General features: G+C 41.9%; 1 protein-coding gene across 11 annotated transcripts in view; it reads right to left on the reverse strand.

The window, feature by feature from the left end:
- Positions 1–229: 229 nt before the first annotated feature.
- The window catches only part of KDM4C (lysine demethylase 4C), a 412,741-nt gene continuing 396,672 nt past the window's right edge, over positions 230–16,298 (reverse strand). For 8 of the 11 annotated variants that reach the window (XM_054519941.2, XM_024251879.3, XM_063713994.1 and 5 more), the window contains 3 exons: positions 10,511–10,630; positions 6,007–6,099; positions 230–1,323 (listed from right to left, as the gene is read on the reverse strand). In XM_054519941.2, coding sequence (XP_054375916.1) covers positions 1,147–1,323; positions 6,007–6,099; positions 10,511–10,630 — 390 coding nt within the window. In that variant the 3' untranslated portion in view covers positions 230–1,146. The other 3 variants (XM_063713996.1, XM_063713995.1, XM_063713997.1) reach the window with 1 other exon arrangement.

Here is a 16,298-nt window from a genome sequence, read left to right on the forward strand (position 1 = left end):
GGGCCTAGAAGGAGTTGAAGAAAACACTTCCATTGGTACTGAAGCGGGCAGGCAGGGGACTTTGTCTCCAAAAATATCGCCATGTATGTGCCACAACCATGGAAAAAGTCAGCAACAGAAGGAGGGTCTGAAAAACCTGGGCCGCAGTATGTCCTGATAGCCAGCTCTCCAATAAACTTGTTTTTCTATTGGTTTAAACCCAGACAAATAAGCAAGTCAGAGACAGGACTGGAGAAAATGGAAATCTTTATTTTTAAACACTAGTACATTTTCAGGCTGTTTTAAAAAAGAAAAATCATGTTACATTAGTTCAAAACTATGCATCAAAGCATATTTATTTAAACTCTAATTTTACAAACACATAATGAAAGAAACATATATTTTATAAATATCTACTCAGAATATGTATTATGAAAAAAAGTGTTTAAAAATAACAGCCCCAGATCTCCCTCTTTAAATATATAAAATTCGCATAACAATTCATAAGAATTCTTTCTCAAGAGCCAAAAGTTTCATTTCACAAAGGCCAACAACTCAGTTCCCATCAGACACAATCAAAAGTAATAGGAATATTCAAAAATGTAAAAGTTCTGTACAAGGGAAATACAGATAGCACACAGGTAAATCTCATTAGCATACATGCCATTTGTGTTTTAAAAATGTTTTATAAAAACTGCAATTTGAAACAAATAAGTGAGAGTCCTTCCCTGACTGTGGAAAATATATAAATTATCACCCTCCCTGCTGGGTACCGAGGTGCCACCTGCTGGAGCTAGAGAGAGAGGTCCCCGTGTGTTTCCTGACAGGGCCCTAAGCCGCACAAGGGGACCCGCCTCCTCTGTGGCAGTGGCTTTTCCTAGTGGGTGATTCACTAGTATTTCCTTTCACTTAGAAAACTTCTTTGGGATCATAGAAGACAATTGCTCACAAGTGAAAGCAAGACTAGAGATGATTTCAGATTGCTGTGTCCAATTAATTGTGTATTGTGTATTTTTGGTGACCAAACTCTGGAAACCCGATTTACCACTGTTAGAGACACACCCCATCACCTATGCCAGCAAAAGTCATGGCACAGCCCCAGGGATGTCCCTTCATCTTCTCTCTTCCAACTCAAGCTGCTCTGTGGCCTGCAGCAATGTATGCAGACTACTGTCTCTTCTGGCACTTCTTCTGGAAAGAGCTCTTCAAAAAAGTGCGGTATACAGGGTCGGCCACATATTCATTCTTAAACCTGGAGCTCAGCACTCTTTGTCTCTTTCTCTCCCCTTGGATAATGTCTGCTCCATAAAATGTGTCTTCAAATCGCATGTCAGAGGCTGTGGACTAAAAGCAGCTGGTGTTATATTGCAAAACGGCACGGCATTTGATCATCAGAACACTGGACAAAGATCTGACTCGGTCAGCTGGGGTTAGGGTACAGATGCCCCAGTCACCAGCTCAGGCTAGAAGGGCCCCAGGCATGGCTTTGGGCTTTCCCTCGCCTCTCCCACCCAAAGTGGGGGGCTCCATTTAGCCCTACTTTCTCCAGGATCTCCTCACCCTCCAACCCCAGGGACCTTCCCCAAACAAAAGCAAGATTAAAGTCTTCTCATTTTAAACTTCCCTCATTTTTCATCTCCCCTCTGGCTCTTGCCCAACAAGGTTTTTGACAAATGTCAACAGTCATCTCTAAGTTACCTTTACTCCTACTTAGCTTTGGGCCTCTGCCCCACCCCTTCCCTGAAACTGTTCTTGCTGAATGAAGTCCTAGTTGCTAATTCCTGTGACACCTTCCTATCCCTAAACTGACTTGACTAGTCTGCCAACTAATTATGGCTTAAAGCTCTCTTCTCTGTCATTTTGTAAACCCACTCTCCTGCTTCTCCTTCTCTGGCTGCTCACTTTTGATGTCTCAGGGGTTCCCTTTCTTAACTATCTGCTCAACTACGATGCCCTAAGGTTTGGCACTGGGCCTTCTCCTCTCCACTCCTGTTCCCTGGACCTTTGTGCCCACACCCCTGGCTTCAGTGTCTGCAGGAGATGCTCACATCTCCTGCTCCAGCTCAGGCCTGTAAGTGCATTTCCCCAGCAGGCATCACAAAGTCCCTGTCTCAGAGGCCCTTCAAATCAGCCTGTCCTAAATTGAACTGAAAGCCTTCCTTCTCCATTGCTGTCCTTCCTACATTCCATGAAAGGCACCACCATGCCCATGTACCCAGTTACACTGGCCAGAAACCTAAAGGCACTGTACACATTTCCCCATCGTGTCCAGGATTCCTCCTGCATGTACCTTGAAGCCCTTCAGCCTTTCTTCTTGATCCTTACCCTATGGGGCAGGCCCTCACCTCTGCAAACCACTGCAATAAATGCTGTACCTCCAACCTATTTCCCACAATACCACTGGAAGAAAGCTCTCTAATAGCCCTCTTATTATAAGACTCTACATGATTATATGCCCTTCCTTGTAATTTTCCAGCAGGCTACTGCCTTCAAGATGACATCCCCACTCCCTGGGCTAGACCTATATAACCTGGCCAGAAGCCTGCCCCGTGCTCTGCTCAGACAGCATCAGTTGCAGGTCCTGGTCATACTTGCCTGGCTCGGGGCCCCATGCTTCTCTGTCTTTGGACACTGTTTCGTTTCTGTGAAACTTATTCTATTCTACTGTCTCTGCCCTCGGCAAGCTTAAGGGTCCTTCTTTGGGACTCCTGTGGCCCTGACACATCCACTCAGTAAGATGAGGGCAGTGGTAGAGGTAAGGGGCAAGTAAGTTTCTCCCCATCAGGGAACCCCATAAAGGTGAGGATATTAGGGACTGTGTACCCAATTTTACATGTGTTCCCCACGGCAAACAATGTGGGTAGTACTTGGCTACTGTTCACTAAGTGTTTGCTGAGTAAGGGCATGTGGCTTTTTCTGTGATAATCAGATAAAGCCTGAAGTCTACGGTACGCACTGTTTTTGCTTCCCAATTCCCTACTATCTTGCCTCCTAAAATGCACTGGCAGCTGTTTTCACTGAGGTGGATGACTTCTGATGACATCAACACACAGCACATTTCACTGTGCTGAGACTGCTTCCCCTGGCTGCTGGCAGAGGCAGAGGTGAAAGACACTTTAGGACTTGAAAACACACGGTCCATAGTAAAGAAGAGAAAAACAAGAAAACGGCCACAAGGAAGCCTGAAAACAAAAAATGTACCGAAGTATAAAGCTGTTCATGTTTCCAGCCAGTTCATGGGACAGTTACTCAGGGTAACAGGCCACCTCCATGGCTTCCCCCAGATAACACCTAAGTTTCACTAGAGAAGAAAACTAAATCATTATGGGCTGGTTGGGTTCCCTCTGCCATTAGGAGAAAACACTTTTGTTTCATTCATTCTTGGCAAAATACTTCTCTGAGTAATCTTTCACTTTTGTAAGTGCTAAAGTTATCAAAGAAGAAAATAAAACATCTATGAAAGTGTTGCCACTGTGCAGAAACAGCAAAAGTCGGCCTCTCAAATACAATAATAAAACCGATTTACCAGGCGCTGTAGCTAATTATGCACCGTTGCTACGGTTATTCTGTGAGACAATAAAAGGTAATGGGGCTGCTTCTGAAGTGAGTGGAAAAGAACCCCGCACAATCACTGAGGTGGACTGCTGGCTCTTTTGAACAGTTTCTCCCCCAGTCAGCGTGTGTCTGGGTGAGCCAAAGTCATTAAAATACAAGGCCTCCTGACAAGGGCTGTTAACCTCCATCCTTAAAAAACAAAAGAGACTTTTCTAACCATAAAATATCTTCCATCGATGAGTTTTCCAATTAGATTTGTTTTGCCAACTGGAAAAAAAAAAGTAATAATCATGGACAGACTAACCAAGGGTCTGAGGGCTACGTACCAACCCAGGGGAGAAACAGGCTGGCCACGACAAGACTGTGTCTGTCTTTGATTCAATAAAGGTGGCCAACAGGACTTAGTGACTGTGAGCCTTTGTTCCCTAAGATATTTTCTACTTGGCTCAGCCGCTCAGAATAGCAGGCTGCATTCAGAGTGTATGGATGTGATTTATATATTTTCACTTTTTTTTTTTAATTAAAAATTTTCTCTGAGAACAAAAAAAAAAAATTGAATGTTGGTGAGCTTGTTCAGTGAAATAGACCTCAGAAAATCCAGGACCTGTGTTCAGAGACAGCGACAGGGGAAGGCATCCTGGTATCTGAGCGAAATCTACTGTGAAACAAAGAGATTGTGATCAGAGTATGAAAGCAATGAGCTTTCTTCTCATGTGATTAAGAAACAGTATTTGAAATCTACAAGACTCAGCTGGTAGGATGCTTAGTCATACATCGATTAGAAAATGAAAGACCTAAGAGACTTTGAGAGGCTACCTACTCCACTCCCCATCCTCTAAATCTCTAGGTGCTGAAAAAGGAAAAGAAAGGAGCAGGAGGAGCTGGGAATAAGGCAGGGAAGAGGGGAGTCCAAGGAAGACAGGAATACAGAACGAGAGGAAGCTATCTCTAACATCTCGAAAAGGAAAGTTTTTCTCAAGAAATTTCAGGTCTCAGAATAGTGACAAGTCATCTAAGGTTTTTCGGTCTTGGTAAGATTTGGCTGGTATCTTTACAACAGGAATATTTAATTTTTTCTTTGCTTGCTGTTATTATCTAGTAGTTACTCTATTTACAGGTGTGTGGGTCCCCTCTGAGCCACATTTCCCATCGAGTGGGCAGCAATACCACCACTCCTCTTGACGATTTCACTTTGAAGGACCTTCCTCTGAAGGATGCAGCTGAGAGGAAAGTCAGTTCCCACCTGATGCAGTTACTCTGCTGTCAGGATCCCACCTGATTGGAAAAAAGCTGCATACACAACTGAACGTTTAAGGCAAGCTTGTCCAACCCATGGCCCGCGGGCTGCATGCTGCCCAGGATGGCTTTAATGTGGCCAAACACAAATCTGTAAACTTGCTTAAAACATTATGAGATTTTTTTTGCTTTTTCTTTTTTTTTTTTAATAGCTCATCAGCTATTGTTAGTGTAGTTTATGTGAGGCCAAAGACAATTCTTCTTCTTCAAGTGTGGCCCAGAGATGCAAAAAGATTGGACATCCCTGATTTAAGAAAACCCTTGGTTTTTCCAAAATAACCACATAATCTACAGTGACTCTATCACTGCAGATAAGTATATCATAAGCACTCACTAAACTGAATTATTCAGAAAAAAAATTTCATTTTAGTCAGAAAAACCCCATCCATTCAAATTTCTCTATTTAGGATTTATCATTTCACAGATGCAATAGATATAATCCTAAATGAATAAAACTGACTTCATTTCAGGGTCCACTAAATATTTTATAATACAATAATATGAAGCCTAAATTATTGTGAATATTTTTCAACAACTTCAGTTTTGATTATTTGTCCATGTTTGTTCATCTTTTAATGGTATGTGAGGGCATGAAACTACTATTTCCTTTTTAAAAAACTGCTTTAGTATTCCCACAACTAGCATTTAGGCTTTGTTTATCCCTTTTATTATGAAAGTCAGAGTTTAGCTTAATGATGAACTGACACAAACATCAGTGACTTTCTGAGACAGAAGGTAGTCAATCCATGATAAACCTATAAAAGAAGAGACAGACATTCAATTATGCCGAGTCCCCTTTGATCTACTCCTGAATACTTTCTTTTAATGTTGCTTCTACTAACAAGATTGCAAATGCCTTAATGGTATCTTTGTTCGCTCCTGGTGTTTTGCACAGAGCACACATTCAGTAAGTATTTTTGTGCACCAATAAATGTTAACACAAAGAAGCATCATGTGACTTCATTAGAAGAAAAATAAAGCACAAGCATTAATTTCCCCAATTTTGGCTGAATTTGAAGTTTGCATTCAATAGGTTCCACCAAGGAAAAAGTTGCATTGGCTTTTTTTAGAATTAATCCAAAGGCCCAAGTATGTTTCCTGCCGGGCTTGGGAAACATGAGGTGAGGAGAAGGAATTCACTTGGCAGGTCCCCAAGTGGCATCTGCCAGCACTTACAAATCGAGCTTTCACTCTCTTGGGTAACTCTTCATCTAAAGTGTAGATGTCCTCTCTCTTCATTGCTATCTGGGATCCGTCTTCAAACTCAACCTAATGAAAGATAAGATAACATGATACATATTAAAAAACAGCACTGACCATTTTTAAAGGCTCCAGTTAACTACATGAAAAGATTAAAAGGACTCAAACAGAACAAACAAGGGAACCAGCCAACAACCAAGGAAGTAAGAGGAGTTATTTCCCTTATTAAGTAGAGGCTGGGCATGGTGGCTCACGCCTGTAATCCCAGCACTTTGGGAGGCTGAGGCACGCAGATTCCAAGGTCAGGAGATAGAGACCATCCTGGCCAACATGGTGAAACCCTGTCTAACAAAAATACAAAAATTAGCCAAGCATGGTGGCGCATGCCTGTAGTCCCAGCTACTCAGGAGGCTGAGGCAGGAGACTCGCTTGAAGCCGGGAGGCAGCGGTTGTAGTGAGCTGAGATCGCACCACTGCACTCCAGCCTGGTGACAGAGTAAGACTCCGTCTCAAAACAAAAAAATAAATAAATAAACTAAATACAAAATACATTTTAAAACAGGCCAAAATTCTTGGAAATGAGTGTCTTGGAATACGGGATATGAAAACTTTATCTGGCGAAGCAAAAACAAAGAAAAGTAGCTGCTGATCAAATGTAAATCACGAAACATGAGATTGTGGGAAATTTAGCATTAAAATGGGTTGAGTCTGTTAACACCATTCATTTCTTTAAGAGGCTCTGACAACATAACAAGGATAACTGTTTCTCTCTGTGAAAGAAAAGATAATATATTTCCTCTTTTTTTTTTTTTTAAATTGAGACAGGGCCTTGCCCTGTTGCTTAGGCTAGAGTGCAATGGCCTCATCTCAGCTCGCTGCAACCTCAACCTCCCAGGCTCAAGCAATCCTTCCACCTCTGCCTCCTGAGAAGCTGGAACCATAGCTGTGTGCCACAACGCCCAGCTATTTTATTTCATTTTAGTTTTTTAGTAGAGACAAGGTCTGACTAGACTCAAGCAATTCTCCCATCTTGGCCTCCCAAAGTGTTGGGATTACAGGTGTCAGCCACCATGCCTGGCCTGTTTACTCTTATATAATAATCCTCTCAGATAAAATAATTTATCCATTTCTTACAGAGCTTGAACTTTCAAAACTCATTTCTCAAATTCAATCAAATGCCATCAAAGGAGCCGGGAAAATCTGTTTCTCAACTTCCTAACATGTAAACCTCATCAATGTGTGAAAATACATCATCATCTAAAACAAAATGTTTAAAACTTTTTTCGCACTAAACAAATGGGAGCAAATAATTTCATAACTCATTGTTTTTAAGATTTTAAAAGATTTTGACAAAGAAAAGGTAAATAACACCAGCTAACAGAAACCTAGAGCACCTAGGTTTAGATTGGTTTAGGTTTAATCCAACATGAACTAATCTAGCAGGAAACAAAAGGGATGTAATCAGGTAGAATACTTAATATGTTCTGACTCTGAACCACATGATATTTTTGAAGTCCCTAAATTTTGTCTGAATTTTTTACTTTTAAGAAATGAAAATATGCTTGTACTTCTGGACAAAAGGTAAGTTAAACCACACAGCTGTGCCATGTTAATAAAAAAAAATCTAGAGTTTGAAAAAAAATTTACACTAATTTTTTTTTGTTTTTTTCTTGAGACGGAGTTTTGCTCTTGTTGCCTAGGCTGTAGTGCAATGGCACGATCTCGGCTCACTGCAACCTCTGCCTCCTGGGTTCGAGTGATTCTCCTGCCTCAGCCTCTCAAGTAGCTGGGATTATAAGCATGCCGCCAACCATGCCTGGCTAATTTTTATACATTTTTTTAGTAGAGACGGGGTTGCACCACGTTGGCGAGGCTGGTCTCGAACTCCTGACCTCAGGTGATCTGCCTGCCTCGGCCTTCCAAAGTGCTGGGATTACAGGCATGAGCCACTGTGCCCAGCTACACTTATTGTTTAATTCACAGAATGTCCAACTGATATATCGCTGCACTTTGCACTAAGCAAACACTCTCTTAAGCTTGAGTGGATAACATTAACTGGCCACATCTGTGCCAATGCATTGCTCTACCTTTGCTGAGACACCCAGGTGGGTATGTCTCTCAGGCACAAGTTACCAATTCTGGTTGATGAACATCCATCACGGTCTTAATAAAGATCAAACATACAATTGAACATATTATTATCCACATACTGTTAGCATTTTGAATAAGCTAAACAATACAGTGGAATTAGGTGCCAGTCACATGAGAACCCTTGCTGTCACTTCCGGGAGGGCTAACAATGGGAAGGGTTTTCTTCCTGGCCTTGTTTGAGCAGAAACATTTCTTTAACATTTAACTAGGCTATAGTGTCATCTGATTTACACAACTCAATAGCATAGCTAGAACCACCTGTGCCTACTTTTATTTGTTTTAGACCACTTAAAACATCTAAAAGACAAAAAGGCAATTACAAACCTAGAAGGGAGTATGCTGTGCTAGGACTAGGGTAACCAACCGTCCTAGTTCGCCTGGGACTCAAGGGTCCCTCGGGATGTAGTTATTTTCAGTACTAAAATCAGGGATGGTCCCAGGCAAGCAGGGATGGTTGTCCACCCTAGTTAGGGCAGAGCTGAGAGAGAACTTTGGCCCTCTCTTTACCAGCTGTGTGCTCTCGGACAAATTATTAAAAAATTATTCTTCAATCATTAAAATTTTGCTCACAGCCTTTCTTCTCTCATTTGTAAGACAGGAAGACAGGAGTCAATAACATCTATCTTGTAGGACTACTCTGAGGGTCAAAAAATGCATATGCCTAGGATATTAGGCACTGTGCAGCAGGTATTTATTTATCTGTCATATCTATTTTTAAAACTGTCCTTATTTGATGGTGAAGTTGAATAATTAGACACGAAACACAAAATGATCTCAAAAGGCCACTTGGCTTAATGAGGAATTTTAAACTACTTGTGCTTGACAGACAATTTTAATATTAGTCTTAACTTTTTCATTGAGTCTATAAATATGCTCATAGTTTTATGTTGATAGACCATCATAAATTCAACTGAAGTTAACACACTGATTACTAATTAGCCTGAATTTCAACATATTCTCATTATGTGATTCTTTTCATGTAGCAAATGGCTTTACTACATGTAAGAAGCTTTACTCTTGCACCTATTATTTAATTAAATCTAATTATTTTATTTTGCATTATGTAGTAATGCTTCTTTTTCAGGATCCTCCAGTATTATAGCCTGTCTTGCGATTTTTGCCTAATTCTGGTCATTCTAATGCAATGAAGCTCCAGTACCTTTACTATTATAAATAACTTGAATTTGTATCTTGAGACTGTCACCAATACCATATGCAAAGGGGGAAATGGCCTTTACACACACAGACACACATACACACACAATGTATGTGTATACATCCTCCCCTATCCATTCCCCTTAGGTTTTTCTAGACCATGAAAAACACTCTCTCCTAAGTTTTTCAAACTTCTTTGAACACCTTTAACTACACTGTGCTCCAGGTCCTGACGCAGTGTCTTACAATGCACTCTTCCATTTAAGCTCTTGCTCCTTATCAGTCTTTGAACAATTTCTCTGTTGAAACTGACAGTCTTATCATTCTCAAGCTGTTTTTCAACAGGCCTGAACCTTCTTGCTTTTTCTCCTTTTACTTCAACCTTCCTGTTTTCATTCTACAGTTTAGCCTGAGAATCTTGATTTCTGACACAGTGCTACTGAAAATTCTACAATGTATTGGCTCTAAATGTCCCCTTTTAAAACCTTTCTGAAGGAATATAAATGTGCACGTGCTATCCTGGTTGTTTCCCTTATTAAAGCTTAACTCATTCTCATTTCTGGGTGAAATAAAAGTAATTCATTTTTAAATTGTATATATACTCTTTAATACTATGTAGGGTTCCCTGGTGAACAGAATGTCCAACTGACAGCTGTACTTTTCATTTAAATAAGCATTCCTTTAAGCTTAGGTGGATGATAACCATCAGCTCCTTGTGACATTAGCTGGCCACATCTACGTCAATGCACTGTTGTCTAGCTTTGCTGAGATAGCGGGGAGTGGGGAGACTATGTCTCTCAGCAAAAGCCACCAATTCAGGGGCTGCTGGTTGAAGAGTGGCCATCGCTGTCTTGGCTGAAGACAACTAGTCTTTCCCCATACAACAGAAACAGTGGGAGGCAGCCTGTCTTCTAGTCACTTATCTTTCTGGCAGAACCATATTCCTTACAGTTAAACCATTCATCAAATGTTAAGAGTTTCCCAGTGTCCAACTTGGTAATAAAACTCCAGGGTTTGGACCTGGGTCATTACACATTGAATCTTTGCCTCCTGCATAAAATAAGAGGTGCCCCAAATTCATGTGGCTTATTGTTCAGCAGCACACTTGAGATACTATCTCCTTCTGACTTATCATGTCAATCTTAGCAAGCATCACAGAGAAGGAAGAACCCACCTGGTACATGTGGGCAATATTTGATCCAAAATATTTCGCTCCATAGAGTTTGCCATCGGGCCACTTGACTTGGACGACTTCTCCCTCGGCAGGTGGGCCCAGCTTCAGACAGTCTCGGCTCTGCAGAATAAACAGAGACAGGCTTTTCAAAAGGAGTGCCTAAGTGACTACATTTAGAACTTAGCAAACGATGAACTCCTGGCAATTAAAAGGAGTTATTGCCTCTGTGTTTTATGGATTATGATCTCGCATGGGTGTTCAGGGGAAGGGATATGAGCCAAAGGAGTATTTAAAGATTCAGCCTACATCATAAAGTTGCAAAGGAGCCACCATAATCCTAGCAGAAAAAAACAGCAGCCTTTACATTTGCTATTTGAAAAAGAATTGTTCAGGGGGTAACTAAAATATGCATAGAAACCGCTTTAGCTGAGGAATAGACCAGCTAATGATTTATAACACCTGACATTTATATAGCATTTTGCAGTTAACACAGTGCTTCAGCATACATCTCATGTGATCTTATAATCACCCCATGACATAGAAAGAGACTATTAATTATCCCCATTTTACTGACAAGGAAACTGAGACTCCTGCGAGGCTTTAAGTTGCCAGGATCTCTGGAGGAGTGAAGCTATGGGAGACTAAAAGACACCCAGGTGGAAGTGGAGCAGGGGAGAAATGGCGTGCGATTGAAGCCGGTAGGACTTGCCAATGCAGCAGGGAAGGGAAAACAGGAGCACCTGCAGCATGGCGGGTGGAGCTGGGTGGGTGTGTCCTGTTTAGCACACCCCTTCTAAAGACCCCCTGGACCCCCCTACATAAATGTGCTTCTGCCAGCATCTCCTGTTAATTGATTAGCCCACCTTTTTCTGCAGGTAATCATGGTGGCACCCATAACCAGAATCTTTTCATTTCAGATTTTCTGTTTCATATTGCCACCTCCCAAGGCAGTAATTCAGAGCAAACTCCCCAGGTGATTAATCTTGAAAGGTGCTTTTTTTTTTTTTTTTTTTTTAAGGCATGGCACGGGGACAGGGAAGATAGTAAAACATTTAAACATTTGCTCAGACATAGTTTGCAAACTTTTAAATTTGTATGTATTGAGTAGGACACAATACAATTTTAATAAAAGGGAATTAAATACTTGACTATGGTAATTTTTATTTTTGCACATTTAGCAATTCACGATTTGCTAATACTGGTATTTTACCGATGAGGACAATCTGAATGAAATGCACACTTGACCAATCACGCTATAAATGCAGACTGGGCACATTTTGTGGTTTAAATGAGAGGCATACACAGGAAGTATTTAGTTGTTTATGATTGGAAATCTACCATGTACTATTTCTTATTACTAATAGAAATTGTGCCTTATAAAGGAGTGGCCATTTGATTGCTGCGTTAGAAGTATACACGGAAGGCCAAGCTGTTCATTTTTCTAACTGCAGGCTATGCTTCCATTAGAGCTAAAGCGAAGAAAAAAATAGTTTGCTCGGAGGCTCTACAGAACTGACAATATGCACCTAACTTAGTCAAATGAAAGTAAGTCTATCCTTGGCCTTCATAATACTTGACCTCAGGGCATGTGGAATTGAAAGGGTAGGCTGTGGAGATGGACTCAATGTATTCCCATGGGGTTATCACCTTTGTTCCATGTCCCTTCCCAAGATTTATGTGGTACCAAGAACACTGGAAGGTATAGCTTCTGAGTACAAACTGATTACATGTGTCAGTCTCCGAGGTTAAAGAGTCGCATCAGCTCTGGATTCCTCTGAGCTGAAGCCCAGGTGCTGGGTTAAGTGTGGCGGCAGGAGGTGGCATACGCTTCTCCCGCTGCTAAAGCTTTCTCCCATGTGGAGGGACCTCCACTTGGGTAATACATCTGGCTCATCTTCACCCCCTCTTAGCCTTTTACAAGAGGATTTGTTATGACTTAATTTTATTTTTGAATTCTGAAGGAGACTGTATTTCCCAAACTATGTGCCATGGTGCTCTGCAGTGCTACAGCAAACTCACAGCGACCCTGTGGGATACATGCAAGAGAAGCTGTGAGGCACCCAGCTTACTAATACTGATGAGTTATTTGGACATAATTTACTTAACACATAGGACTGTTAGGTATTTCTTTTGACTGAGAGGCACTATAAAAAGCATGCTGAGGTACTAAGGGTGCCTGCGAGCCAAGAAAGTTTGGTGACCTCTAGCTCAGCTCCTTCCCATTCTCTCTGGAGCCATCACGCAGACAGAGAACCTGCACTCTGCTCTGCTCCTTCCACAGAGAGGAGCCTGCACTTTCCTGCACTGCCCATCACTAGGTAAGCCTGTCTAATTCCAGGGTCCAGTATTTGAAACCTGTTTGCCCACAGATATAAGCCACACTCCTCAATATCTGCTTTATTACTCACAAAGCTGATACTTTACATCTCCAAATCCTGACTCCTTTGTCTCGCTTTTCCTCAGGCAGGGCAAGACATGCTATTTATTGGGTCCTTCTCGAATCCCAACAGAGGCAAGTCAATGCCTCGGAAATACAGGAGGCTGTACCCTGCACTTTCTTACCCACCTCAAACAACTTTCAAGCAGGAGAGTTACGGCCACCCTTTCTTTATCATTAGATCCTTAATTTTACAGATTTGCCCTTCAGCAGAACTTTATTAACCTTTAAAATAAAATCCCTCAAAATAAATCCTGACCTGCAATTTCAGGTACCATATCACCAAGGAGAGGTGAGGGACATAGAAACGTGGACTAAACAAGCATAAATTGCATTCGAGCAGTTTAATCTTAAAAACATAGTTTTATTAACAAACTGAATGGATGAACTTTACTAAGTGACAATTCTTTTTTCAAAAGGCTTTTGGAAACAATGCCTGAGATAGTTAGATATCTTTTATTACTAATTGTAAATTAACCTTTTACTCACAGGAAATCTTAATTTAGCATTGGCAGTGCCTGACCTCAACTAACTACTTACTGCTCAGCCTCCTCCTAATGTTGCTCTGTATCCTAATGGTGCTCTCTATCAGCCACAAAAATAAAATTCATAATCTTTCATGCCAAACTCAAGAAGACACTTCAGTTAGCTTTCTCCATCTTCTTGCTTTCAGAACTCTTTTTCTTTACTTATAGAAGAAGAAAAATAACAAACCAACTATGTAACAAGATAAGTTATTCTGTGCCTCCCCCACCTCCAAAACCAGGGGGCACGATTCTCATCCGTAACAGCTCCTTTCTCACCCTTCGCCAGGACATTCAGCTGGAAGGACATATATTTTGATTAGTATATAACTTTATTTAGTATGTAAAATTCATTATTTACTCCTTAGCTACTTTCCAAATGAAGTTAAGGGAGCTCGGAGTAAAATATAAAAGAGCTTATTTCTGTAACATCTACTTTCAACCATAAAGAAATAGTGTCAATTCATCAGCTGTTTCACATTTTGAGTTTGCCAGCAACTTCCTATGACTATGTGGGGTATAAATTTAAACAAGAATGAGACTAGAAGCATGTGGGCTGATGAAAAGAAGTTGAAAGGTTTGATATTTAGGCTTCTCTGATCTCTCCAAAGTAGAAGCTGGTGGGTGTCCCCAAAATTGTTTCAATCACTAATTCAAAACCTATTTACTGACCACCTAATGTGTGTGAGACTCTAGGAGGCAATAAAGCCCAGCGGCCCAAGCCAGGGACAGACAGAGGGCATTGCACCCACACATGAGGCCTGTCACACTAAACCCCATGACTCTGTGGGGTGGGGGTCTCCAGGGTCCTTGTGAGGGGGGAGATCTATGAGGGCTTCAGAGTAGAACTTTGATTTTATTTACAAATAAGGTTTCTGAGTAAGATTTCATTCGGGGTAAAAAAGTTTCTTTTAAAAATAAAAGGTCTGGAAGATGGCCGAATAGGAACAGCTCTGGTCTGCAGCTCTCAGCGTGATTGATGCAAAAGACGGGCAATCTCTGCATTTCCAACTGAGATACCTGGTTCATCTCATTGGGACTGGTTGGACAGTGGGTGCAGCCCACAGAGGGCGAGCTGAAGCAGGGTGGGGCGTCACCTCAGCTGGGAAGTACAAGGGGTCAGGGGATTTCCAATTCCTAGCCAACGGAAGCGGTGACAGACTGTACTTGGAAAAATGGGACACGCCTGCCCAAACACTGCACTTTTCTCAAGGTCTTAGCAACCAACAGAAAAGAGATTCTCTCCCGTGCCTGGCTTGGTGGGTCCCATGCCCATGGAGCCTTGCTCACTGCTAGCGCAGCAGTCTGAGACTGAAGTGCGAGGTGGCAGCCTGGTTGGGGGAGAGGCGTCTGCCATTGCTGAGGCTTGAGGAGGTAAACAAAGCGGCTGGGAAGCTTGAACTGGGTGGAGCCCACCACAGATCAACAAGGCCCACTGCCTCTAGACTCCACCTCTGTGGGCAGGGCATAGCTGAACAAAAGACAGCAGACAACTTCTGCAGACTTAAACTTCCCTGTCTGACAGCTCTGAAGACAGCAGTGGTTCTCTCAGCGAGGCGTTTAATCACTGAGGAAGGGCAGACTGCCTCAAGTGGGTCCCTGATCCCCCTGTAGCCTAACTGGGAGACAACTCCCAGTAGAGGCAGACAGACACCTCATATAGGTGGCTCCCCTTCTGGGACGAAGCTTCCAGAGGAAGGATCAGGCAGCAATATTTGCTGTTCTGCCTCCAATGGTGATCCCCAGGCAAACAGGGTCCGGAGTGGACCTCCAGCAAACTCCAACAGACCTGCAGCTGAAGGACCTGACTGTTAGAAGGAAAATTAACAACCAGAAAGGAATAGCATCAACATCAACAAAAAAGACATCCACACCAAAACCCCATCTTGTAGGTCACCAACATCAAAGACCAAAGGTAGATAAAACCACAAAGATGGGGAGAAACCAGAGCAGAAAAGCTGAAAATTCTAAAAATCAGAGCACCTCTTCTCCAAAGGATCACAGCCCCTCGCCAGCAACGGAACAAAGCTGGAGGGAGAATGACTTTGACGAGTTGACAGAGTAGGCTTCAGAAGGTCGGTAATAACAAACTTCTCCAAGCTAAAGGAGCATGTTCAAACCCATTGCAAGGAAGCTAAAAACCTTGAAAAAAGGTTAGACAAATGGCTAACTAGAATAAACAGTGTGGAGCAGACCTTAAATGACCTGATGGAGCTGAAAACCATGGCACGAGAACTTCGTGACGCATACACAAGCTTCAACAGCCAATTCGATCAAGTGGAAGAAAGGGTATCGGTGATTAAAGATCAAATTAATGAAATTAAGTGAGAAGACAAGGTTAGAGAAAAAAGAGTGAAAAGAAACGAACAAAGCCTCCAAGAAATATGGGACTATGTGAACAGACCAAATCTACATTTGACTGGTGTACCTGAAAGTGATAGGGAGAACAGAACCAAGTTGGAAAACACTCATCAGGATATTATCCAGGAGAACTTCCCCAACCTAGCAAGTGAGGCCAACATTCAAATTCAGGAAATACAGAGAACACCACAAAGATGCTCCTTGAGAAGAGCAACCCCAAGACACATAATTGGCAGATTCACCAAGGTTGAAATGAAGGAAAAAGTGTTAAGGGCAACCAGAGAGAAAGATCGGGTTACCCACAAAGGGAAGGCCATCAGACTAACAGCAGATCCCTCTGAAGAAACCCTACAAGCCAGAAGAGAGTGGGGGCCAATATTCAACATTCTTAAAGAAAAGAATTTTCAACTCAGAATTTCATATCCAGCCAAACAAAGCTTCATAAATGAAGGAGAAATAAAATCCT

The sequence above is a fragment of the Pongo abelii genome, chromosome 13, assembly GCF_028885655.2.
Source record: "Pongo abelii isolate AG06213 chromosome 13, NHGRI_mPonAbe1-v2.0_pri, whole genome shotgun sequence".
NCBI classification, from domain to species: Eukaryota; Metazoa; Chordata; class Mammalia; order Primates; family Hominidae; genus Pongo; species Pongo abelii.